Raw genomic sequence first — 26453 nt, forward strand, 5'->3', positions numbered from 1 at the left:
ACATGCATACTATGTTATTAGATTAGATTAACATTACAGACAGATTTTTGTTTTTACTATCCGATCAATCATCTTGCAATACCTCTCTTTTCCACGGTTGGGAACAAGTACAACTTGTTCACATGTAATAGCTTTACATTTGTTTACTTTTCTGTACCTTGAGACAGGGTGTGTGCACTTCCAGCCATTAAAATGCCAAGATGTCACATACGCAAAAGCTGCACCAGTAAAAAGATCAACACATATGTTTTATCATTCCTGTCCTACCACATGATGTGCAGTAACTTCATTTATTTTGTGGAGGTCAAAGTGAACACACTGGGCCTCAAAAGGGTGGGGAGCTCAACCTCACCCCTGGCAGACACTATTGTTAATCAAGGAGTAACATCTGTTGTGTGCCACTAATCTCCCCCAGACTGTCCTCCTCAGTTTTAGACTGTCTGCCTTTTGTGTTAAAGGGCACTTGCGGATTTGTCTCCTCTACTGTGTTGGCTACAGTGTGGGGGTGACAAGTTGTTTTTTTACCGAAAGCCCTTCAGCAGTCTTGAAAGTCAGCAATTTTGCTAACAAATGTGGTGTTTTGTCATCCAAAAAGGCCCAGATGACTCATTAGGAAACAGATTATCAAAACAGCTCGAAGTACAGAAGTACAAGACTTGCAATTCAACAAGTCTGTGTGCTGTGACTGTCAAAACCGTAGGGGGCAGTATCCACCAATCATAGGGCAGCAAAACTGAACTGAAGCATAATGCCTTCTGTATAGTTGAGAAATAATAAGGTTTGATTTAGGTGTTTTGTTCCTGTAGCTGTAGCTAGCATATGGTTAACAGTAAATAGAAGGTGTGCCTCCAACTCCCAGTACAGAGACCCCATGCAGAATGCTGAATGCCATCTGTGGTTCACACTGGCTGCAGACAGATGGCTAAAGGACTCCTGTTACAGGAGTCTTCTCAACTTTAGTGAACAGTTAATCCTCTCCAAAATTCCCCATTTTGAGATTGAAGATTCATTACTTTGTTTTCATTTACAATCTTAAATGCAGTTGAAATATTTCACTCCGTTCATACTGCACCACAAATTAGTTGCAAAACAGAATTAGGAATACATGTATTTTTTGTGCAGTTTTAGAGTTTGTTTGTCATTCATAGGATCTGTAATCTCTAATCTTTTTTCTTTTTCTTTTTTTTAATCAGTGACCACAGATCACAAATACACTGTCAACTCTTTAAAAGTTAAGTTTGTCCAAGAGGGTGACATTTATGTAAAAGAAAAATACTGACACCAGTTGTCAAAATGCAGAAGTACATGCGTTTACAAATCGACTTTTTGCAGCTTGCTGTTGCAATTATTCTTACTCAACCGTGATTCTGTAAAGAGCATATGACTTTCATGACACTACCGCCTAAATTTCACAGCTTCTCATCTGTCCTGTTAATACTGGCCTATAATGGTCATAGCCAAATTAACTGAAGTGGCACATGGAGAGTGGAGAACTTTTGCCAAAGTCTGCACATTGCTAAAACCTCCACAGTATCTGTAAGCGGCGCAGCTGTTCTTCTGCTAATGGCTCATGAGTGACTGTGTTAGTGAGGTATTTAGAAAAAGCTCAGAACAGCTTTACTTTCATTCATTATGATATGATAAAACAAATTAACTGAGAATCTCAGACCGGTCTCTCTTTTAGAAATTAAACTCTGTAATGGGAGAAATTTGGGATATTTGGTGAGGTGAGGTGGTCAGTATTCCTCTTACAACAGACATCTAGAGCAGAATCCACTGAGGTATTTAAAGTAAGAGTTCTAAATAAATACCCTCCCACCCACACACAGCTAATTACATTATTCTACAACTTTAGCTCCTTTACATACAAAGGCAGCTGTAGATGTATTCTGCTCCTTGAGTATAAAGTTTAAATCCTCCAATACAAGTAAAAGCTGTGCATTCAAAATCTTATCAGTGTAATTATGATTATCAAAAGTATCAAAAGTATTCATTCAGAAAAAATATGCTCTGTGAGTCGTGTTACACATATTTATGGATTCTTAATACCAATGTATTAATGTGTTATATTTTTAGTTGTAGTCGATCAAATCTTGTCCTCTTTATTTCCTGTTACGTAAATTCCAAAACCGCACATAAGATTTCATCTTTTATCACTTAAATAAGATGCAGCTAAAACTGTGACAGAATCATGCAGGAGCAAAAAGTCTATTGAAATAAGAGCGATAGTGGAGCAAGTAAGTAAGTAAAAATACTTCACATTAGTAAATCTTCTTTGGCCACTGGCGATGATGACCGAGGATGACCAAATAGTTTTCACAGGTTCTTATTCTGAAATTTGGCCCATGCACTTTGTAAGGCTCACAGCGCAGGTTATTTTGAGGACAGTAATTGCTCTTCACAGTCTCCTGTGAGTAACAGAGTTATTAAGGAACAGTTGCTCTGGAGTGAAAACAAAGAGACTGTTTTACTGCGACTGAGAGTGTATTTTTTATAGTAACAACAAGTGTATTAATAACATGTTTTTGTCCCACTTTGTTGACATCAGTCTTTAATGTTCAGCCAAAGCTAGATATTAACAATATATAATTTGTACATTGCTAACAGTGCAACATGTAACTCAAGATTTACCAACATTTCAACTACTGAAAAAGAGAGCACTTGTGGAAAAGTCTTCCATAAATATATTACATCCTCTTTACATTTTACACATTTTTCCCTCTTAAGTGCATTTACATGAAATAAAATAACCTCAGATAAAAATGTTTGGAGTGACTAACACTGAGCAGTTCGCACAGTTTTTGGGGATCCCTCTCCCCGAGACTCCACCCGTTGGTTCTCCATGTGTGCCTGCACCGACCTCCACAGCGCCTTGATGTTCCCTTCACCAAAACCTGTCGCCCCCCTCCGCTCTATCAGCTCGAGAAAGAAGGTGTCCTCGGCGAAGATGGGCTTGGTGAACACTTGGAGAAGGTATCTGAAAAACAGACGATAACGAGGTAAGGACACTTAGGTCCTAAGTGTCCCTGACAAACCTGTTGACATCCAGACCTTTGTTCTCATAGCTTTCATTGCACAATATGATTTATTGTCATTTATTTTTCTTTCTGAAAAGCTAAAACACACCCAGGGGTTTTCCTTACACTTAAATGTGTGTCCACCACTGTACTGAGGAGCAGCACTTCAACATCTTGTCATTACAATATAGATGAACGACCAGTCGTTTGGTCAGTAAGTTGACGTTGAAGCTAATAAAAAAGTGGACGCATTAGCTTTACGAAGCTGCTAGTTCATTTCCTATCCAAAACAGTAGTAGATGGACAGAAAAGCAAGACAAAAGAGAAAACAGTATCTGGTGCAGATAAAGGGTGTGTGAGACTACAGTTCTCGTCTGCCTCTCACCTTCTGTTTTCTGCGGATGTGGTCTGCGATGAGGGATCCTGGTGCAGGTCTGTGTCCAGCAGAATGCCATGCTGAGCCAGCATCTGGGGGCTGTGTCCTGCCTCCTCTATCTCCTGCTGTTTCCCCACCTGTCACAGCATACAGGAGAGGTAAAAGAGCCAATATACACAGTAGATGACACATTTGCAAAAAAAAAAAAAATCATGCACCATCATCTAACCATTATGATCAGCCGCAGAAAGTGCTTCGTTAAAACATTGTAAAGTTTGCCGAGTGAGAAAACAAATGGTAAAAAGTAGTGTGCTGGACTGGTTCTGGTGCCTGGTGATATACTATAACTTGGGGACTGTCCTAGCAAACAGATAATGATGTTGAATTTAACAGTCTCATAATTCAACAGAAAAAGATCAGGGCTGTTTTGTTTTTTTTTTGTTTCTTTGTTTGTCTGTAGTTTTAATTTTATCACACGCGACCACATGTGGACTATTTCTTGCATCTATCAAGTCAGGATTGTTATGGCAAATAAGTTGCTGTGCAGTTCTTTATGAGTCGGTCTAACCTCGGTGTAGTAGGCAAAAGGAGGGGAGAAAAACTGGACACCCGCTTCAGCCATCGCATGTGCAGTCGACACAATATCTTTTGTGTACAGCCCAATGTGCTGGATCCCAGGGGCCCTGTGCTTCTCCAAGAAGGTGTCAACTTGATTCCTGCCTGCAAACAAGGCCAAGCACACAGTAATGCCCTGAATGTCATATCAAATTTATGAAATACCCCATGAGATGGGAGCGGCTGCCGTTACCTTGTTCAGGTAGTGACTCTGCAATGACAAATTTGCAGTCAGGCTCTTTTTTGTCCACGAAGGGGAGAGCGATGCCCACTTTGCTGCATTTCCAGTACTCCATGGCTGTAAGACGTATTCCAATTCCCTCCTGGTTTATGACAAAACCTTCGTCCACATCTTCATTTCTGCTCAGAGAAAACAAACAGTCATCTTTAATACTGAGATGCTGAACAGTACAAAGAATACAAGGGTAAATGTCTTGAAACAGCAATCGTTTCTTACCTATCAATGAAAAACCTCTGGAAACCGAAGAGCTTCTCATACCACCTCATGACCTGGTGGGTTGTTTTCCTGGGACAGGCATAAGTTATGTGATCAAAATGTGTGACCGGGCAAGATGAGTCTTCTTCTTCTTCCAAGCTGCAGTCCTTTTCAATCGCATCAAACCCTGGCAAAAAGCTTCCCTCGTATTTTGTTCTATCGATTAGTGTGTGGCACACATTTCCCACAATAGATTTAACTACCGAGTAAGTGACACGACCGTTCTCGTCCTGAACTGTGGTGGGAGGCACCAGAAAATTGCAGCCCTGATTGCGAAGAGCCTTGAATGACCTTTCCACATCCTCCACCTCGAAACACACGTTGCTTACAGTGTCCACCGAGAAAGGTGGGCTGATATCGTAAAGACATTTCGTAGACTGATCCTGGTTGTATCCTCCCACGCTGAGCCGTTGTGGATCAGGTGAATATCTGTCCGAGATGCCCAGAAGCTCTTCGCTCAGCCTCGCTTTGCTCTCGTTTGGTCTCTCATTCACGACGAAAACTGCCGCTCCTTTTCTGAGAGCCAGCTGCCTCGACCTGTCGGTTAGTCTGGTAGCAAACAAATTAAATTTGAATTTAGAGACAAGGTCGTTTGCTATTTTCTCCGCGTTAGAAACGTGGAGCGAAATGTGGTGTAACCGGCTCAAGTAAGCTGCCATGTTTGGAGGTGACGTTTGTACAGGAGGCGTGTCCGAGCGACCCCTGACCTTTTCAATATCACTGACAACCCTGGGATATTTATTGATAATTATGCGTATCATTATGAATGTTTCGTGTGCTGTGTAGGCTACTGCTCCAACATTTTAAGTAAACAGCAGTGCAACCAGTAAGGTCAGTAAAAGGTAATCATAGCCGACAGCTTTTGTGACAGCATGCATTTGTGTGTTTCTATTTCTGATTTCTTTCCTCCTCCTTATATAATCAAGTTTCCATCAAGTTTAGAGTGTACGAAATACATTCATAACAAGGATTACAGAATTGTGACATGCTTTCTTTAAATAAAATGGCGCATCATACTAGTTTAGATTCATTTGATGTCTACAACATCTAGACACAATGAGTAGTGAAGCTTCTAGTGTTTCGGCTAAGCTCGGATATTTATGATTTCTTTTGGTCATACATTGAAGTTTTTTTTTAAATTAAACATTACATGCATTCAAAACACGGTGGGCTAAATACAGAACACTAACAAGTAACAAGAAAAAGTCTTGCAGTTCTAAAATAAAGACTCCCTCTCCTACTTTATATCAAATCTCCCAGGTTTTTGGAACCTATCATGTATTTTCCTTCATAATGTTTTGTGACAGTTCCGATAAATCCTGAAGGCAACACCGGCACTTCCTTTTTGTCCAATCGCATTGAGCTTTAAACCAGATGATTGGTGACGAAGGCAAGCAAGCGTTTATTTTGGCTCTGCTACTCATTTGTCTCGCTGTCGCCGCCATTAAACAACACCGAAGAAATGTAAACCACGGAGTGTCGCGGATTTATACCATGATTCAGGGACTACAGAGGCTTTGCCCAGGTGTGATTTATTCTGCGAGAGGTTAATGTGCCCAGGAAGGTAAACATGTGAGAGACCAAAGGGATCGAAATAACTCGGATTGGGAAAGGTTTGACAGAGCAGGGGGAGGACTGTACAAGAAGGGTTTGTTGTGGTTTTCAGCAGCACTTGAGAAACGAGCGCAGCCACAAAACGGTAAGAGTTGAACATGTTTTCTTCATTTGTTCTCTATAATGACATGTTCCATCATTGTACGTCCTATTAAACGATCGTCAGCTGTTGAAATTGGCGCTAGCCATGTATGCTAGCTGGTTAGCTTGCCAGCTAGCATGCTAACACTAAACACTGAAACATTATTACACAGTAACGCCATAAAGCCGGTCGTCATGTGAATCAAACCCAGACTGTTAATTACGCTCCATACATACTGCTAGGATAATGAACTGCCGGTCTGCAATTTCAGTGTTATAATCTCAAAATCTCAGACTGCCAGTGTCACTGAAGATGTCCGACGAGATATAAGTTAGTTTACATACTGAAGGAATGCACGCTCTGAAAACTTTTGAGTTGATTTATGTATTTTATCTCACCATATTTATTGACTTTAAAAGTGATTCACAATGTTGTTTCTGTGCCTTACATCTAACCAGAGTTATAACCACGGTTTGACCACCCAAAGGGATCCACTATGACGGAACAGAGGATAAAGTGGGTCTGTGACTACTGCACCTATGAGAACTGGCCATCTGCAATCAAGTGCACTATGTGCCGTGCACAGAGGTCAAGAGGTCCCATCATCACAGAGGAACCTTACAAGAACAGCCCCGATCTGGATCCCAGTCTGGAGTGGGACCCTCCCAGAACTGAGAGTGGCAGTAGCCTCCTCATCTGTCCTGACTCCAGTGCTAGGCCAAGAGTCAGGTCAGCCAGCATGGCGGAGATTGCCAACAAGTGGTCCTGTCAGATATGCACATACCTGAACTGGCCCCGTGCCATTCGCTGCACACAGTGCCTGTGTCAGCGCCCGAGGACCAGCAGCCCCACTGACTCCCCCCAGACTTCAGGCTCTAATGCAGGCTGCCGTCATGCTCTTCATTCTCCTGTAGATACCTGTGAGGAGTACAATGACAGAAACAGACTCAACACCCATCAACAGCACTGGGCATGCACAGCTTGCACCTACCAGAACTGGCCCAAAACTACAAAGTGTGTGGTGTGCGACCACCCCAAGCCCAACAACCAGGAAGCCATAGAGCTGGCCGAGTCCGCGGAGCCAACACCTATGATCAATGAGCAGGACAGGGCTCGGTGGAGGGGCAGCTGCAGTGGGGGTCAGGGCCAAAGGAGGTCCCCTCCTATGCCCAAGAGGGAAGATATTGTCAAAATGGACTTCCAGAGGATAGAGCTCGCAGCTGGAGCCATGAGCAGCAAAGAGGAGCAAGAGGTCGACTTCAAGAAGCTAAAGCAGATTAGAAACCGGATGAGGAAAACAGACTGGCTGTTCCTCAATGCATGTGCTGGTAAGTTCTTATATGTAATTACATGTCATTCTTATGATCAGACAAGACAGACAAATGAATCAAAATCGATTAAACCTTTTTGTAGGGAAATTGCGAAACGTCTTATTCCTGTTGCTCAAGTGTGAGGATTTGCTCTTTTTCTCTGTTTTATATCTTTGAGAACTCTACGTGTTTTTGGTTTTTGGACTTTGGGTTGGACAAAAAGTGATTTAAGGGCATCATTTTGGGCTCTAGGAACTTGTGACATTTTCCCCCTAATTTGCTATTTTCTCAATATTGAAAATAATAGCTTACATTTTTATACTCTTTTCTTGATGTGTATATATAAAGTATTCATAGTACTCTGATTATGTGTGTCAGCACCTTCACCCTCATTTTTCTCAGTATATTGCCTGATTAGTTTTACTGGTACTAAGAATCCATACACTTGTCCCATTGTTTTTTTTTTTGTTTTTTTTTTTACTTCTATTGTTACACCAGCTTCTTGTTTCCTTCCGTGACGTCATGCTCAGTGATGACAAAGTAAGACTCAACATTTTGTTTTTATCCCAATGGCAAAATATGTAGTTTCCGCTTAGTTTTATGTTGTTCCAGTACAGATGGTGCCTCACCCTGCAAAGGTCAGGCTGCGTAGTAGTGTGATCCGCTTGGTGTTTCATTTATGATTGGCAACGTGTCCCATTGTTTAGACTGCACACATTATAGTACAACAGGATTTATACAAAACATGAGCTTGGCAAGCTCTGTGAGAAGAGTTTAATTTTACAAGGTAGTGCTTTTTGGTGGAAAATATCAGCTGTAGAGGGATGATACCTCCGATCGACAAAGCACAAATTCTGCTGAATGGCTGCATACTAGACGTGTATCTGAATGGTCAGTAGTGATTTGCTCCAGCTCATCACAGAACCCAGAGCTGCTCTTGCTGTGCCACTGAGAGTGTCTTTGAGAAACTGAGAGGGTGTGAGTGCTTCCCAGCCGGTGGGGATGAATGGGCCGTCTGGGCAGCGCCGTGAGAGCGAAGTCCGTGGACTGGTGACTCTCCTGGCTCACTGTCAACACACCCTGTAAACAGTGGTGCTTATGTGCTGACCGGGGGCCTCCAGGAGACAAAAATAGCCTTGACAAGAATTGAACACCAGTCAACAAGAAAAAAAGGAAAAAAACAAAAAGCACGAAGGCAGCACATGATCAGCGTCCTCCTGACTTAAGCACTGTTTGCCCTCTGCACCTTGTTGTTGCTGTGGAATAGAAAACAGAAAACATTACTCTTATGTCACAGTGTGTTTCCTTTCTGTTGAGTGCTGTGCATTTGTTCATACCATGTCAACTGAACTTTCTCACTTATGTTGCTTGTGTTACGGTTGGGCTCTTCAAAGGACTTTTCAGTGGAGGAAGTGCCTGAATTGAGCTGCACATTAACGGCCAAGCCAAGCACTTCCTCTGCTCTCACAACTTGATCACACTTTGCTCTACTGTTTGTTCAGTGTTCTGTATTTGGGCCAAAATCAGATGATCCCATTGATTCTGCTTTCCCCCCAAAGGAAGCAGAGTCTGTTTGTGTAATACTGTTTTAGTGACAAACTTAAGACTGCTGAGTCTTTGCAATAATATTTTTCTTTTTGGACATGTTATGCTTATACTTGGATGTTGCTCAGGGTGATGGTCTGAACAGTTTATGTGATTGGTGTGATTCTAGAAAAACTGTTATAAGTAGCTCTGCCTTCAGGAATGGAGATTATCATGTTGATCTGCTGAATGTTTATCTGATTGGCTAAAAACAATCTATCACTACAAAAAAATATTGGTCAAAAATATTATTTACACTTTCTGTCCTGTAATTTTTGTAATTTCATCTATTGGATTAGTTAAAAAAAACCACAACCTTAACATCTGTCCAGTTGCCTCCATGTCAGATTACATTAAGCAATTGTGGTCCTGCCCTGAGGGGTCAAGAAAGCTATCATGTTATAGGTGTTGATGTAAATGGAAAAAACATTTTGGCATGTTAGTTTTATATGCTAGTACTAATCTTCAGGGTATGCTGTTGTGTTTAGTTTGAAAACTTAGCAAAGAGAGGGTTCAGTATTCAGGTTTATTGAATTGAAATGTGGACATTGTTGTTATGTGGTAATGCCTTAACCATTAGGCTATCAGGAAGCTCCCACCATTTCCATTGTGCCATGCCATGAACACTCTTTTAGGAAGAACACGCTGTGTGCTGTTGCTGCTTCACCAGCCAAGGTGCCAGGTGCTTGGGTAACAAAGGACTGGGTGTAGGGAAAAACAACACTAGCTGAAAGAATCTTTTTCATTTCACCAGTGTGTTTTGATGCATTAATGTTGAGGTGCTTTACACATGAAGAGTGGAATGTTATGTGAAGGAGTAGTGTTTTTATCATGGCAACTTTGACCTGAACTAAGCAAACTGATATTCATATGCTGTAAAACAGGTCACCGTATTATTTACTTTTTAAATGAGGTGTCCAGCATGGCAATAGCTAGACTGCAGCCAAAATCGTTCGCCATCTATTTATGGGCCTGTGTTCGCGCAGCATGTGTAACAGGAGACCAGCCATTCTTGGCATTTTCCAGTACAGGTTCTCTCAAGGTAACTGTCCTTGAGAGAACACACTCGCATAAGGAAGTCTATTAATATTAGCCAGTGCTTCAGCATTCGGTGCGCTACCTAGCTGCTGCTCATTTCACTCATAGCAGATGTTGGAACGACTTGGTCCAAAAGAGGGGGAGGACACTAATCTGCACAGATTGTCCTCTGTTTGACACAGTTCTCTGACAGCTCTACATTACAAGCTACACTGCTATGTAGTAGCCTGACAGTGTGGTAACTGTTCTCACTGGGTTAGCTGGTGGCTACCTTTAAGGCCATCTCTGTTGTGGACTGACGTCAGGAGCTGGAGAGCTGTGCTCGCTATGAACTCTTTGTGTTGAGCTCTTTTCCTCTCGTTGAATTTGTCATGTAAATGAATCTCAGATTTTAATAATAATTGGTTGTGACTGGGAACAGTATGATCTGTTAGCACAGTTTGATGGATATTTCTGTAGTGAACATGGGGTGCTGTCTGTTACATGTTGCTTCTATTACCAGCAAGGACACAGGGTTGGAGCTGCTCCAAAAGTCGGTTTAATCCATTCAGAAAGATTAGGCCTGTTTTAAAAGGATTCCCATGTCTTTCTACATTAATTTATTTTCTTTGCAGATGTGTTTGAACAGACAATGTGAGTTGTGACAATGAGTGTTTGGCAGAGTAGATTCACATGCAGTACTCTAGCTTGAACTGATAGAGCCTAATACAACAGCTCTGCAATGCACACTGCTCACACGCAGGTTCTGATTTTGAGTTTTTGTTGAAATTATGTTTGAAATTATGAGTTTGTATGCTTGCAGTTGACATGAAAAGTGATAGATGTGAATTATTTTTTGTCTGAACAGCTCTTTTCCTTCTTCCTTTAAACATAGATTGCAAACAATGTAGATGTGTGACACCTTCATCTAACTTCAACAGCTGTGTGCATGAATTCGTGAAAAAGCAGCTGTGTATTGAGGTGCTGATCCACTTTTAAGTTTCATTGGCAACATTTGTGTCCCACTTTCTGACCTTCCTTCCTCTTCCTTCCTCCTCGGGCTCCAGGCGTGGTGGAGGGAGACCTGGCGGCGGTAGAAGCCTACAAGTCGTCTGGCGGGGACATCGCCCGGCAGCTCACCGCTGATGAGGTGCAGCTCCTCAATCGGTCCTCTGCGTTTGATGTTGGCTTCACCCTGGTCCACCTTGCCATCCGCTTCCAGAGGCAGGACATGCTAGCCATCCTGCTCACAGAGGTAAATGCCCCCACAGATTAGTTTCTCTTCACCTCCCATCCTGAAATAAAACTACACTGTCTTCTTTGAGTAAGCGTGGACCTAAAAATCTGAGTTTATATGACAGGTTGTCCCTCTCTGCATATATATTTATGAACACAAATAAACCAAGCAGCAGAATTAATAGTGGAGAGAGATTGTATATTTTTCTCGAAGAAGATTTGTTTGAAGGTTATTGAGTCCCATAAAAAGCAAAAGGCAACTATCCATAATCTTGTGACTTTCTTTGCGTGAGTTATGCAGACAAGTAGTCATATCACGCAAGACAATGTAAGAATCAGAAGTGTTTATGTAATTTTGATTCTGTTCTGTTGTTCTTTTGGTCATCCATGTCAGAATGGACGATATATAGCAGATGCCTGTAATGCCTATAATTACAACAGAAGTGCACTTTGAGGATTAGGTGGAGGATTAGCCTGGCTGCAGTCCTGTCACTGGCTCCTAATGGACGTGATGCCACAGAGCTGATGTGGTTTGCAGGGAGGGCAAGCAGCGATTAGGAAAAGCACAATGGGCTGCACTGTTAAAGAAGTGACTGAGGCTGGGAGAGAAAGGTGGCCTGCAACATGCAACATGTACGACATTTTAACTTAGTTTTTATCTGCATTATTTAGGCCATTTTTGTCAGCACTACAACCTGGCCATATTTTGAATCAATATCACTCTAAAACTGAAGGTTCATTAAGGTAATATTTATTTATAGAGACCGCAGTGTCTGGACATTTAGATTTGTTGATCAGACTAAAATCCCTTCTAACACTTTGACTCTATGGACATGATTGCAGCTGTCATGCTGTCTACCAGTTCACCTGCACTGAAACGGTTACCCCACATTACTCTAATAATCACTGTTTAAATTAAATAAATCTGCATGAAGCTTTCGACACCGTGGACACTGTTCAGTGCACTGATAAGCTGCTGCGTTCTGAAACAGATCACTAGTTATGGAACTTTCTTGTGTCCTTTGTTTGAAACCTCTCTCTCTTTCAAGCTGAAACATAATTAATGATTTTCTTTTAGGTGAGTCAGCAGGCAGCTAAGTGCATCCCCTCTATGGTGTGTCCCGAGCTGACGGAGCAGATCCGCAGGGAGATCGCCGCCTCGCTACATCAGCGCAAAGGAGACTTTGCCTGTTACTTCCTTACCGACCTGGTCACCTTCACCCTGCCTGCAGGTACCTGCAATATCATGATGATCCCATCACTTCCCTTATTGGATTTCCTTTCACATATGTAATTTAAGACCTTCTCTGTTTATCCAGAAATAACTTTAGCTTCATTGGCTTTCACTGGCAGAATTCTTTTTTCTGTAGCCTCAATAAAACACCTCGAATTCCAGAACATGTACCTGAAAAACTGTCTTAAAATGTGTCTTTTTTGAGGTCCTTAGTTGGAGATTGACATTTAGATTGTAGTCTGCACGGTAGAATGGTCGAAAAATGTAATGGTATCTAGAGTATTCACTCCTAAGCAGTAAAAATGTACAGCATTTCAGTTAATGATCTTGAATATTTTTACCCCTCACTGGAGAATTGGAGGAATGACAGCCAGCCTTGTTGGGCAGCATTGCTCAGAGAAAGAGCAGCTCAGCGTCCCGCCCCTGTGGCGTAATGTCTTCACTGAAATGACATGCACTTTGCCTTTTCAGAGCTACCAGTTGTATTCTGATTCAGAGCAGCCAGTGCTGCTGGGATGGAAGATTATGCAGGCTTCAAAGATAGATTTGAATTTTTTTTCTTTCTTTCTTTTTTTTTGTGCTATGTCAAGTATTTCTTTGCAGACTGAAAGTGGCCCGAGGCCAGCTGCAGGACGCTCTCCCTTTTGTTTCTGTGTCTCTCTCTGTCAGACAAAGCCAGTGCCATTCACTATTGAGCCAGAGAATAGCCACCAGTGTTCTGGCTTTGTTTGTGCACAGTTCAATACACACTGAAAACAACATGCTGTACAGAGCTTGTGTTCTACAGTGTGCCATTGACAAAATGTCAGCCAGTGAATGGAATGGCAAAGACCATCCCCCATGTGTGTCATTACTGCAGCGTTGCTATTGCCCTCAGTATTGTGTAACATTGTTAACATGTTATAATGTGCATGAAAACATAATATATTTCCCATGTGTCTTTACAGATATAGAGGACTTGCCGCCTGCTGTCCAAGAGAAGCTGTTTGATGAAATTTTGGATCGAGATGTGCAGAAAGGTACCCAAGATGTATTCATGTTCATATGCCGAAACTCAAAGTTTACCTACCTATGATTCATTTAAGTCTCGTCACCTGTGTTAAGACATCGAAGGGTTTTTGTTACCTGTGATTCATCATCTATGACTCTGACTCGGGTCTGAAAACCAACATCTGCTTTTGTGTTCTTCCAGCCAGCTCTCCACCTCCTGCTTCATCATCTGTACCCTGTCTTAATTAAAATTAACTGAACTGACTGGTTTCCGTCCCTTAACTTAACCAGTGACACACTCCCAGGACTACACTGTGTGTATGTGTGTGCATGTGAATGCTTGTGAACATACATGTGTGTCGTGCAGATTCTATCAGAGGAGTCTTGTGACCTATTTAAGCACCCATAAACTGGGTTACTAGGGAGAACTGCTCTGGGTTTTTGGTTTTACACATAGAAAGTGGCCGAAGAAGCAGTAAATATGTGTTTTAATAATATTAGGACTACCTGCAACAGTTGTCTTCACTCCACACTCGTGCATTTTGTCTTTGTATAGAGTTGGAAGAGGAATCTCCTGTCATCAACTGGTCTCTGGAGCTGGGCACACGCCTGGACAGTCGTCTGTATGCCTTGTGGAACCGCACAGCCGGAGACTGTCTGTTGGACTCTGTTCTGCAGGCCACCTGGGGCATCTACGACAAGGACTCCGTTCTCCGCAAGACCCTCCATGACAGCCTGCACGACTGCTCCCACTGGTGAGACACCCAGTACAACACAGAGTCCCTATGGTCACTCACATTCAGGAAACATCTTTATAATTTGAAATACTGTAATGTAGTATTCAAATTGCCCTAAGGTTTTTGAACCTTGAAGCAATTTGACACACTTGGACGCTTCTGACCAGTTCATTCTAATGTGAATGACATATACACACATGCACAGAAAGAAAGAGAGAGAGAAAAGGGAAGAGAAGGTGGACTATTGCACAGCACAGTTAACGGAAGCTATACACTCAAGTTACAGCTGTGTGTGTGTGTGTGTGTGTGTGTCAGTAAACATATGGTTGCTGTCTTTTTGGCTTTCCTGTGTGCTAAATATGCATGTTGTGAGTAATGGTGTAAAGGAGCTTTACCTGGTTGTCTGCAGCCAGTCTGCTGGCAGCTTGGTGGTTTTGATCATTTGAATTGGAGGCTCAGTGTAGAAGCACAGGATATTTACATACTTCCCTCACACAGTCAAATACCAGCGGTCTGATTACTTAGTAAAGACAAGAAAAACATGCTCTCCTTTTATTACATTTTGCAGTAGTTGAGTGGATGATTTTGTTTATGCGCAACTCGGTTTCTTTAAACTCTGCATGAGTTATCTAAATTCTCTTTTTCCATGCACTACTTGAAAAATCATTGTTGCACATCTAAATGAACAACTGTTATGTAGGCAAGATGACAGAAGTCTGAAATTTTATTCAAAAAAAAATTATTAATTTTTTTTTTCTTTTTTTAGGTTTTACACACGCTGGAAGGAGTGGGAGTCGTGGTACTCGCAGAGTTTCGGTTTGCATTTCTCCCTGAGAGAGGAGCAGTGGCAGGAGGACTGGGCTTTCATCCTGTCTTTGGCCAGCCAGGTAATTGTGGATTTCCTCCTGTTTTAACTCACTTCCTTCCTCTAGTTCACCATTAATTGAAAGGCAGACCATGGGCCAATATGGTGCGGCGTGTGATAATATTATAAAGAGTACAGTGTGGGCTTGCTCTTCATGAAAAGTTCCCTGAGATGAGTTCTGCCTGATTTGGTTATATAAATAAAACTGACTCGATTCATCTGTTGCACAAAAGGAACAAACTTTGTTTTGTCTCCTTTTTTGATTTTGAGGAGAAACACAGCATGTTGGTTTTGAACTTTTTCCTCATAAACAAGCAAAGTTTATTTTACATTGAGTGTATCTCACACATTGCGTGACTAATTTTGGCATGAAGACACATGCTGAGTGTATTTGAAACTGATTGTCTCTCTGTTTTTCTTATACTTGAATTGTTTACATTGTTTCATCAGTGGAATAACTTGGCTGACATTCAGTACCTATTTGCATTACATACCTCTGTAGTTGGCATGTGTGTCATGTGATTGTGCGTGTGCTAGCGGAGCATGAGACAAACAAAATCCCAAACATTTCTTATGTCTTATGTCCTCTTATATTCTTGAAATGTCATTGAATGGACTGGACAGACCTGCAAGGTCAGTGTGCTCTGAAACATGCAGCCCCCACAGAGAGAGACGTGTTTGAACTGTATGAGCTTCTTAAATACGCATCCACTATAAGTGTTAATTCTCGCTGTGAAGTAGAAGCCTAAATGTGGACCCCAAGTCATAACTGCACAGATCCTTTGCTGCTAACGCACGCACAAATTCGCAAAATCGTGAATGCAATTTCATAACCAGTAGGTTCTGGCTCTGCTTTTGGATTATCGCTCGTTATCTTTCATGCCTGAACTGAGTAGGAGACGGTCGGAAAAGTAGCACTCTGGAAGGTGGATTGTGTGTGACAGGGAGGACAAGCAGTTATTATAGAGCCCCTCCCCCCACAACATGGAGTTGTAGATTGACCGACAGCTCATCTGCTTGGCTGGGATGCTTGCTGAAGCAGCGCTCCTTCCCAACATGTGACCTTGGGATTACGGGCATTTAGCTCGGTGAGCCACTCCACCAGCAGTATAAACAAACGCAGCAAAAAAGCTTCCATGTGATAACCTTGTCCGAGGCTTTGTCAGTCATGGAGGGATGCGATGCGAAGGATAAGATCAGTCTCATAATATCCCATCTATTAAGTGTGGATGACTTTGAAGCTGAACATGAGATGTCACTGTAGCTGTAGTATATTTAAAAGCAGCGTGTTTTCTGCCTGTTCAGATGGTACAGTGGATGATGAGTGAGGTGGTGGCATGCAGGGGTACTCAGAGCTGCAGAGTTGCAGGTTCACAGTGTGGAGGTCTGTTTTACAGTATGGTCACAGGACTTGGCTTTCTCAGCCCTGGTTGCTATTTTTAATTGTATTAATATTCAGTGTACAATTGGGGGAAGTGTATATGATTACAGCTACTGTATGACATGTTGTTTTTTTTTTTGTTCCTCTCATTTTCCTCCTCTCAGCCTGGGGCCAGCCTGGAGCAGACCCACATTTTTGTTCTCGCACACATTCTTCGCAGACCAATCATAGTCTACGGAGTGAAATACTACAAAAGTTTCCGTGGGGAAACGTTAGGATACACTCGTTTTCAAGGTGAGGCAGCAAAGATTTTAATGGTCATTGATGGGAGAACTTTTACACAAATTACACTTTTACATAAATACAGGTTTTCTCTTTAACCTTCCATATTAAGCATTCATATTGGTTTTATTTGCTGTTCACAAACCTCAGTGACAACATCGGAACTACTTTGTGCTGAAGAAATACTCTCCATTAACACTGTTGACACGTGCTGTGCTCAAATCAAACCAAAACTTTCTGCTTGGTCAGATACCACTTGAAGTCCCTTTCTTTGTAATTCAGCATGAACTGACCCTTTAAATTACTTTGCTAACTTGCTGTCTGTATTTCTAAAAGCCATCAATTTCATCAGGGAGTTTGCCTTTCAATTCAATCGCTACACCTACAGGCATGAGTCTTGTTCATAGCCTCTTGTATAATTTGGCAGAAACAAGTTGGAGCTTTTTATCAAAACTAGAGGGAGCATATTATCAGTACCTCAATAGGTCTGTTGTACTAATAAGCGCTGATGACTCAGTCCATATCCATGCAAATCAGGGTGCAGTCTGGCTGATTATCATAACCAGACTACAAGCTTTAGTGTTTACATTGCATGTTGAGTGTCTGGTGATTGGTAGTATCTGTTGGCAGCAGGAAGCAGGTCTGGGCCCTCTGCTCACAAAGATCCAGTTGTTTCCACTTGGCTGAATCACTTCTGATGTCAGGTCTGATTGTAGTTGCTGCTTTGGCCCTGACTGATATTCACATGCTGTATTTTGAGTGCACAGCTGCAGGGCCTGTTCCTCCCAGGTGACTCCAGTGTTTTGTCACACAGTAGCTCTCAGCTGGTCTGACTTGCTTTGTGTGTGGTTTAGGTGTGTATTTGCCTCTGTTATGGGAGCAGAGTTTCTGCTGGAAGAGCCCCATCGCCCTGGGCTACACGCGGGGTCACTTCTCGGCCCTGGTGGCCATGGAGAACGACGGTTACGACAATCGTGGTGCGGGCGCCAACCTCAATACTGACGACGACGTCACGGTCACTTTCTTGCCACTGGTGGACAGTGAGAGGAAGCTGCTGCACATTCACTTCCTGTCTGCACAAGAGGTAGGGATTGATAATGGGATGTACCGCTAGAGCAGCGAACAAAGGGGAGGGGAATTTATCTGTTTTAGTTAAATGTTGAAATAAAAAACTTTTTATGTTTTCTCAGTTGTGTTAGCTGTACATGCAGTAGTCAGTGTCTTGCAGGAGAAGACACAGCACACTTGGGGACATAAAAAATGGATCAAAATCATTTTAAACCAGCATGCTCCTTCTATAAAAAATGTGTATTGTTTTGGTTTAAAAAGATAACAAAACAATGAGCATCATGCTCAGGTTATGGTGTTAAATTACCACAAATGGCTTCCAGCAGTCGTGAAGTGGATGTTTGTGACACCCAGCTGCGTCCCCCAGTAGTTTCGCCCCTTAGACGTGACTTGTGTGTTTATGTCTGTGACTCAGATGGGCAACGAGGAGCAGCAGGAGAAGCTGCTGAGGGAATGGCTGGACTGCTGTGTGACAGAAGGAGGCATGCTGGCAGCCATGCAGAAGAGCTCCCGCCGCCGCAACCACCCCCTGGTCACCCAGATGGTGGAAAAGTGGTTGGACAGATACCGCCAGATCCGCCCCTGTGCCTCTCTGTCTGACGGCGAGGAAGAGGAGGACGAAGACGAGTGAGCGAGGGGAGGTAATGAAGAAAGAGCTCTAAAAATGACTGGACACTGTAGGTTCTGGGAGAGAACCTGAATATCTACATTTCTTTTTTTCCTTTCTCCAAAATGTAAATCTTTAACTTGTAATTATGCATGTATTGTGTGAGCTCTGTGATAGTAAAACAAAAAAAAAAACAGCACCAATTTACAGAATCCTGGTTACTGCTCCTATGAAAGCACATCAAGTCCACTTAGTTTGCCTTCCTCTGCCCAGATTTCTCCTTATTTGTTATCAAAGTAATTATCTCAATCTGAGGGAAATTCTAGGACACATAGGAAAATATACTCTATTTAAGGAAATCTTGAAGCTGCACTCGAGGGGAAATTTCATTTATAGAATTGCCTGACAGAAATTTTGCTTTAAAACTAAGGATGCCAATCTCTGCGTGTGTGTGTGCGTGTGTGTGAGTGTGTTAAAATTTAAAGAGCACCTGTTTTCCTGATTGCTGATCCCTCTGCGAACCCCCGTTCTGATAATGGATTTATTTATTTGTTTAGGAGAGTTAGTGCGCCGAGGCCCTGTTTAGTCTGTGTTCCATTCAATCTTGAAGTATTTTATTTTGCACAGATTATTCCTACATTCTGTGAGGGCAGGAGGGGAAAATGGACGTTCAAGTTTACTGACATTTTTACGTGTGATTTAGTAGCTCATTGTCATGTTCAGAGTGGGTGGTGGTGACGCTGGTGGGGAAAAGAGAAAACCAAACACTCTGCCTCTTTCTATAGAGTGCATTAACATTAAATTTGACTCACTTGCATCCTCTTTGTTGCCAGCTGTATTTATTTTCTCATTCTTGTGATGTTTGGATCAGTAACACCACAAACTGTTTTGCGTTTTGACTTAAAAATAATTAAATGGTGGTTTAATTTTCAACTACAAAACATGGTGGATGGGAATCTTTTTAAAATTTTGCCTATTCAACAGTTAATTACAACACTAAAGGGACACAGTCAATCATGCTCACACCATCTAAATAAAGCCCATATCACTGCAGGATCGAAGCGTCTGAAGTGCGAAGCAGAGGCCTGTTAGAAAAGCGATTTTTCAGAAGGATCAGGCCAAAATTCCACATTTGTATTCCTGCCGTCACCCTCTTAGGAGCCTGCAGTGATTCAAAACAGCACTGAGTTGCTCTGTGTTTTAACCAATATGCAATGTTCAGTAGTGTCCCTGCAGTAGAGAAGGGATGTGCCGTGAAGCATGACACGAGAACCTCCAGATCACTTGCTAGATTTTCTTTTTTTCCCCCTTGTAGAGTCAAAGTCTGAGAAACAAAATGTTCCTTATTCACTAAGGGTGAAGTTGTTTTTTCTTTTCACGGACAACAAACGATGTGATCTTACTACGCTGTTAGTTATTTATCTTTAACCTCTGAGAGCCTGCATTTTGTTGGTGTTGAATCTTTAGTTTCAGTGGGGCTTATTATTGTGGATTATTGCTGTCACATGTTGCATTTCATTTTCTTTTTTTATCAGGATTTGTTACACTTAGGCGACCCTTTGTGTTTAAAATATAAAACTGTAAGGGTGATGCAGATAGTGTAAGATTACAGTAAAGGAATGTATCTAATCAGAAAACGAACACACCGCTCTGCTAACACAACATACAGGACAAAATGTGTTCTCGTATCGAATCGTATCTTTTATTTGAACTGCACTGAATGCTAAATGTTCACCTTGTACAAGAAACAAATACAAATACTCACACTAAAAACAAAAACATACTGCTGGCTGCCTCTTCTGCTATTGTTGGGACACTAAGTAGGAGTTTCTGCTATTGCTCTTACAGAGTACAGGATGCCCCAAAGAACCTGGCCTTCAATAGAACAAAGAAAATATAAGAAGGAGAGAAGAGAGAGGATGGATCACATAGGACTATGGTTATAGGAACATTTAACTAGGCAATACAAATCTAACAAGACTCTTCAAAACTCTGTAACACCAAAAACGTGGGATGCGCCTTGTATATAAAAATACCACAATGGAGAGGACGAGGGAGGAGAGAAAATATCCAGACTAACCAGTTTAGTCTTATCTTTTTTTCTCAAAGACAAAATTCTGGGAATAAACTATCTTCAAAAAAGTGTTTTCCTGAGTCATTAAGAAATGAAGTTTGATTTAACCCTTTCCTGTCTTTAGTGTGAAACGTGTTCATACAAGCGAGGATGCAGAGAGGTGGTCACAATATGTGCGCTGCTGCCACAAAGATGAGATCGGCCGTCTGTTGGCTGTCATCAGAAATGTCCGTTTGTCAACAGAGGAATCGGATGCGACCGCACCAACTTCATTATTTCTTTTTTTTGAGGATTATAAAAAGTGTTTCTTCTTCACAGCTCTCAGTCACACTGACACATCTCCATCTCTTAACAGCTTTGAAGAAAAGTTCAGTACTTTGATGGCTGCTCTCTGTAAATCCATATATTTTCAAAATTCTGCTACAATCGAATGTGAAGTGAATGTTTTGTTTAGTGTCGCGGTGGAAATCCCTCACACTGTGTAGAAGTGCCATCAAGTGGTGAGATCCCGTAACTGCAACTGTGACAGCCGTCATACTGTATGTATTATTGCCAGGAAAGGGTTAAAACCCACTCTAGATTACTATAACTGATGAGCAATCTTTTCCTTTTTATTTGACGAATGATAAATATATATAAGTCAATAATTCATTCTTAGTCATTCACACTAAAGATCAAAAGGAAAAAAAAAATTAATAATTCTCTTCTGAGGTGTAATGAGGGGCCTAAACAACACACATTAATTACATAAGGAGGGTGGGGAGGATCAGGGATGAAGTTGGTTGGGTGGGTGTGGTTCTGGTGGGTGAGGGGGGTTAAGGTCCAGTAGCACATGATGCCAAAGTTTTTTTTCGCTTGTTCGCCCATAGGTGTGTTGAGATGTGGGCCTACATTTCACATGAGCTCTGAGGTGTAAAGGGGGGAGGGGGGAGGGGGCGGGACAGAGTCTCATTGGTTTATCCCGGAGCGCTAAAAACACTGGACTCTGTGTCCACAATCATAGGCATGTCCCGAAGAAAAACAAACAAACAAACAAAAAAAAAAATCATCAAAGAGTAGAGTCGGTATTGAGCCCGAAGAGACAGAGAGTAAAAACTAAAACATTAAAAGTACAAATTCCCCCGGAACACTTCTTTTGTTCCCAGTCGCTGACTGATTTAACAGGCAGCCACTTGTGTTGTTTCACTGTCTCTTGGTCCCAGTTGGTTAGTTGCTTTGTGATTGGTTGGTTCTGAGTGTCGACGGGTCGGATGAGATGTTACTGTTTGTATCCCTTCTGCTGCTATTGCTCGGTGAGGTGCTCTCTGGTCTCGCCGTGTTTGGAGGGCTGGTTGGGCGATGGGGCCTGGGAGGGGTGTGTACCAGAGGGCAGGGAGTGGGCGATGGGCACCCCACCTGGCACCATGCCCTCTAACGCCCCTGGAATGCCGCCTGGAGCCACTCCAACTACACCCGGTGGGTATCTGTAGAAAGGGTAAAATCAGAGGTAAATAAGGTTGTAAAAAATAACCAATATATAGATACTGTTACAATATCACATTTATAAAGATATGATAGCCACATCTGATAGTATTGAAAGCACCAAAGGTGTGAAAAAGAAAAGAAAGAAAAAAAAAAAACAGAGCTACGATCAGATTTCTGACCCAAGCCCGCTAAGATATAAACATTATTATAAATGTGTTGGTATTCAGTGACCTTTTGACCTTTTCTGTTGCAGCACCGCGTGCAGGTTGTTAATTAAAGACATAAAAACAGAAGTAAAAGAGGGATTTTTTTTCTTTATGCCATGATATCCAAAGAAATATCAAGTTTTGTTTTTATACTAGTATTGTGTGTGTTGCAGACAGGGTGACCCCCCAGAGTGGAGTGTAAGTGAAGTCACAGATTGACTGGCCCACATTCCCAACACCATGAAAGACAGGATTCTCGGACGAAGCTGACATCTAGTGATACTACTGGCTCTTTTTCTGCCACGGGAACTTTTTCAGGTAAGTCTTTAAAGGGACAATTCTCCCTAGTATCAACAATACATATTTCCCCAGCTGCCTTTATAGCTTACCATTACCCATCTCGACAAATAAGTAACTGCAAAAAATGTCATCAATTATAATTAGAATTTGCCTGATCTTTATGGTTTTGGAGATGGAGACAAAGCACAAGCAGAAATGCACAAAAAGGGACAGATTTAGTTCCTGTAACTATCAAAAAGAGCCACTATTTAACAATATTGTGGCAAAAAGCGGGATGAAAGAGCAGAGTGATACTGAGCCCCCGGAGCATCAAGGTGAGAAACCACTTTTGCAATTCCTCACACTAAGTTTTGAGTAAGTTTCTGATCCATAAGAAAATAGAAAAAGGCTAAACTAGACTGGACAGCCATCGTTCCTATGGATCAGAGGGGGAAAAAAAGAAAAAAAAAACTATAGAGAGGTAATGCAAAAGTAGTTCAGGAATAAAATTCCCACCGTGACTGCCTCAGGTGCTCTGTATACAATAACACCATTCAACCAGAGAGGGGAAAAAGGACAGTACAGTTCAGACACATTTACTCAACAGAACTCCCCCCAAAACTCCATAAGGAGGAAACCATGAAGCATGACTCCATCCATGAAACTGCATCTGAATGGCTTTATGTCATGCTTATCGGGACACTCAAAACCCCACATTCGCTGCCATCTATCTCTATTCTGTACCCCCCACTACTCAAACAGGTGAGTATTGGAGGGTGGGCTGGGACATACATCGGGTGAGCTCAGGAGAGAGGGTCTTATCCTGGACCTTCAGACAAGAGGCTGTTAGCCCGGATGGTTGTATTTACCTGCTCCTGATCTAGGCATTAATTTTGTCTTGGAGGCCGCCGGTTGCTACGGCCGGGAGAGTTTGGTTCACTTGGCTGCGTGAAAGAAGCACATGGAGGTGGACATGCTGAGATCAAGAAGAGCCCGCAGGGGGACATAGTGGGCAGAGAGTTACCTTTCTAATACTACAGGGGAGTCAGTTAGTCAGTCATGGGACTAGGATCTACAGCAGAGGAGTGATTTCATTTGGGAGAAAAAAAAGCACATAAACATGGTATTTTTAGGATTTCCTCATCAATGCAGCAAGAAAGAAAAGTAGCTGGGACAGTAACAACTCCAACGAAACAAAATAAGGAAATGTGTTAAAACTATAGCACCTACATGGGTATAGAATACATGTATAAATATTTAATTTTTACTAACACTAAAAGACAATCCTTCAAAAAATACATAAAAATGCAGGGTAGGCTTTTAACAATATTTGAGCTGAGCTTGCCTGAACCTGCATGTTCAGTCCCTACCTGTAGGCGGCGCCATTGAGCTCAGGGTGGACGCCTGGTTGATCCATTACTGCCCAGGGTGCCGTGGTGACGAAGAACTCCTTGTTGACGCAGTTTCTTAGGCTGTCTGGGATACGGCCTGTCATATGAGACACACACACACAGTTCAAAGCACTGACGCACAATGGCATAAATCACACACTCTAAAAGGCCATAACTTGTTACGGGGGACGAGTGACCAGAGGACGCCAAAGTGTTAATGAGTTCGGACTGACAAACGGAGCAGGCTTGGATACACAAATGCAAATTAAGATCATTTAACAATCTGGATGTTTTGTGGTGGGCCAGCCCCTGGGCTCCACTCTGCTCTGTTCTGCGTCGGGGGGCTAATGATGACATCTATTAAGAGGTCCAGATTTAATAACGGCTGGCCCAGGGCCTATTGAAGTGGAAATGTGACATCTGGGAAAGAAAGACGTGCAACAGGTCACATAGTAGACTGGGGCTGAGGGGGGGGTGTGTGTGTGTGTGTGTGTGTGTGTGTGTGTGTGTGTGTGTGGATAATGAGCCCAGCTATGAAGCAGTGGAAGGTCGGAAAAGGATTTAAGGTTTTTTTGTCAGATGTTAGAATGATATTAAATTTGTGCGTACCGGTGATGGCTCTCCGGATCTCGGTGGCGGCTGCCTCCCTCATCTCCAGAGAGGCCTGCTCGCTGTACCAGGCTGTGTGTGGTGTGCAGATCACGTTTGGAGCGTCTTTCAGCGGGCCCTGAGTAAAACTACAACACACGGGGGAGGGGAAGGAAAAAAAAATAAAGTGCACATGTACTGACTTTACTGTGAAGAGAGACATTTTGTATCCTGCATTTAAATATTTGAAATGATTTGAGAAAATAACTGTAAGAGTTTGCAGCTATATAATTGGAAGTTTTCCATGTCTGGAGGGGATCTTTAAGCTTTATGTGCTCACATGATGGCACATGACGCGAGCAACGTCAAGTGGTGAAGAGAGTAATGTTGTCAAATAAGTGTGTGTTTTAGCGTGAACACATCAACAGCTGTTACATGTTACAGCTGAACAGTGACACTGAATGATCTGAAACGGAGATATTATTGGCCCATGGAGCCCAAGTGCAAGTTGCTGCATTAAAATACCGCCATGGGCATTTCTTTGTGCCAGAGTATCAAATATGGCGAATGTTATTTATTACTGAGGTAATCAAAAAGCCATTTCATGTGCATCAACTTAATTGCCATTCAGTTTCTTTCAAAACAATTTGCATGACAATTGTCTGGAAGAAAATGCCACATCCTGTCATATTCACACACGCCACAACCTTCTTCCTCCCTTTCCAAAACTTGCTTTCTTTCATCTCTGTGGCTGAAAAACAGGCCAGCTCCAACTTCCTCTCCTCCTCTCCCTCCCTCCATACTTGTAACACCTTGCCTGGTTGTGTTGCGCCTCAGCAGCGCCCTGAATCAGTGTCGTGTCTTGTGGGATGGAGGGTCGGAGTTATGAAACACTCCCCTGCTGACATATGGGGTCAGTGGAGCATGAGTTCCAGCTCCACTGGGCCGAGTTTCAGTCTCAAATAAGCCAGTCAGCCGGTGAGAAACAAGCAGCCTCCAAACCTTTCTAACTGCTCCTGATGCGTGAACAACACATCAACACCACTTACCCCCTGAGATGGGGAACACGGTTCTTAAAACTGTGGAAAACTGGGGTGTGTGTGTGGGGGGGGGGGTGTCAAGTTGTCTGCCCTCTAGTGAGAGCAGGAGTGGAAATAGAAAACAGTAAGGGGGCAGATGGATGAAGGGGTAAACATAAATACTGTGCTGCTTATGATAAATGCCTTAATGTTTACAGTAAAATTCCCAGCCTGAAGTTTTAGCCTGTTATGGCCTCACATTTAGATACATTTTCAATAAGTAAAAGTAAAATTACTGATGATGATCCACGGCAATCTTTAATAGTTTCGTTTCTGATTGGTTTGTGAAACACAGAGGGCTGATTTTAAACAAATTCTCAAAATTTCAGTCAAAATGCGTCCTATAAACATTTCAAGTGCATCATTGGGCTCAGAAGGAGGAGAGGACGCACTCTTTGTTGCACGTCTCCACACTCCGTCCACCTGCACCTTTATCTGCATTTAGTTTCCTGTGACGGGAACAAAGAAAGCTCCCTGTTTCCTTTTAACTCGTCATGTCCGCCAATGTCTTCCACCTGCCTGTCTTTCTCCTCAGCTGGTTAAGATCCTCGGTCTCTTTGTTTGTCTGTAATTTGTCGCTTTCTTCCCCCTGCACACCCATCTATTTCCCTGTCTGTGTCTATCTGTCTTAAGTGAAGCCTTCATCTGCCTGTGTTTGAAAGCAATTTTGCGTGTGTGTGCGCACTCACGTGAAGGGCTCTGTCTCGTGAACGTCCAAGGCGGCTCCACGTATCCTTCCCTCCTTCAGCGCTTGGGCCAGGGCCTTTTCGTCCACCAGGCCTCCCCGTGCGGTATTTACCAGGAACGCACCCTGACGCATCTGTAGTGCACAAGACGCACAAATCCAAACAAATCAACACA

The 26453-nt window shown here is 42.5% G+C and overlaps 3 protein-coding genes across 9 annotated transcripts in view; 1 reads left to right on the forward strand and 2 right to left on the reverse strand.

Annotated features, from left to right (window-relative positions):
- Positions 1-2465: 2465 nt before the first annotated feature.
- Positions 2466-5211, reverse strand: hpdl (4-hydroxyphenylpyruvate dioxygenase-like). The gene is made up of 5 exons (XM_046378103.1): positions 4466-5211; positions 4202-4368; positions 3962-4113; positions 3403-3530; positions 2466-2977 (listed from the first exon to the last, which is right to left on the reverse strand). Exons 1-5 carry the CDS (start codon positions 5161-5163, stop codon positions 2776-2778), a joined length of 1347 nt encoding a protein of 448 aa, XP_046234059.1. The 5' UTR covers positions 5164-5211; the 3' UTR covers positions 2466-2775.
- Positions 5212-5884: 673 nt separating this feature from the next.
- On the forward strand, positions 5885-19328 carry zranb1a (zinc finger, RAN-binding domain containing 1a). Of its 2 annotated transcripts, none has more exons than XM_046376183.1 (10): positions 5885-6203; positions 6688-7528; positions 11179-11366; positions 12426-12579; positions 13529-13600; positions 14128-14326; positions 15075-15195; positions 16719-16848; positions 17691-17920; positions 18320-19328. In XM_046376183.1, exons 2-10 carry the CDS (start codon positions 6697-6699, stop codon positions 18533-18535), a joined length of 2142 nt encoding a protein of 713 aa, XP_046232139.1. In that variant the 5' UTR covers positions 5885-6203; positions 6688-6696; the 3' UTR covers positions 18536-19328. The 2 variants fall into 2 exon arrangements, with proteins under 2 accessions (XP_046232139.1, XP_046232138.1); XM_046376182.1 differs by having other exon boundaries at positions 5886-6203; positions 6659-7528.
- An 861-nt stretch (positions 19329-20189) lies between these two features.
- LOC124052214 (C-terminal-binding protein 2) overlaps positions 20190-26453 on the reverse strand; it is an 86120-nt gene continuing 79856 nt past the window's right edge. For 3 of the 6 annotated variants that reach the window (XM_046376185.1, XM_046376188.1, XM_046376189.1), the window contains 4 exons: positions 26282-26412; positions 24535-24662; positions 23905-24022; positions 20190-22048 (listed from right to left, as the gene is read on the reverse strand). In XM_046376185.1, the coding sequence (XP_046232141.1) occupies positions 21868-22048; positions 23905-24022; positions 24535-24662; positions 26282-26412 (558 nt within the window). In that variant the 3' untranslated portion in view covers positions 20190-21867. Of the gene's footprint in view, positions 22049-23403; positions 23479-23558; positions 23607-23904; positions 24023-24534; positions 24663-26281; positions 26413-26453 lie in introns of all 6 variants that reach the window. The other 3 variants (XR_006841967.1, XM_046376187.1, XM_046376190.1) reach the window with 3 other exon arrangements.

This window comes from Scatophagus argus, chromosome 21, assembly GCF_020382885.2.
Source record: "Scatophagus argus isolate fScaArg1 chromosome 21, fScaArg1.pri, whole genome shotgun sequence".
In the NCBI taxonomy this organism is placed as follows: domain Eukaryota; kingdom Metazoa; phylum Chordata; class Actinopteri; family Scatophagidae; genus Scatophagus; species Scatophagus argus.

Coding starts and splice junctions, on each gene's coding strand:
- hpdl (XM_046378103.1), bottom strand. CDS start 5,163: ATGGCAGCTTACTTGAGCCGGTTACACCACATTTCGCTCCACGTTTCT. Junction 4,114..4,201: donor AGAGTCACTACCTGAACAAG/GTAACGGCAGCC, acceptor CCTTGTTTGCAG/GCAGGAATCAAGTTGACACC. Junction 2,978..3,402: donor ACATCCGCAGAAAACAGAAG/GTGAGAGGCAGA, acceptor TCTGTTTTTCAG/ATACCTTCTCCAAGTGTTCA.
- zranb1a (XM_046376183.1), top strand. CDS start 6,697: ATGACGGAACAGAGGATAAAGTGGGTCTGTGACTACTGCACCTATGAG. Junction 13,601..14,127: donor GGATCGAGATGTGCAGAAAG/GTACCCAAGATG, acceptor GTCTTTGTATAG/AGTTGGAAGAGGAATCTCCT. Junction 15,196..16,718: donor TCCTGTCTTTGGCCAGCCAG/GTAATTGTGGAT, acceptor TCCTCCTCTCAG/CCTGGGGCCAGCCTGGAGCA.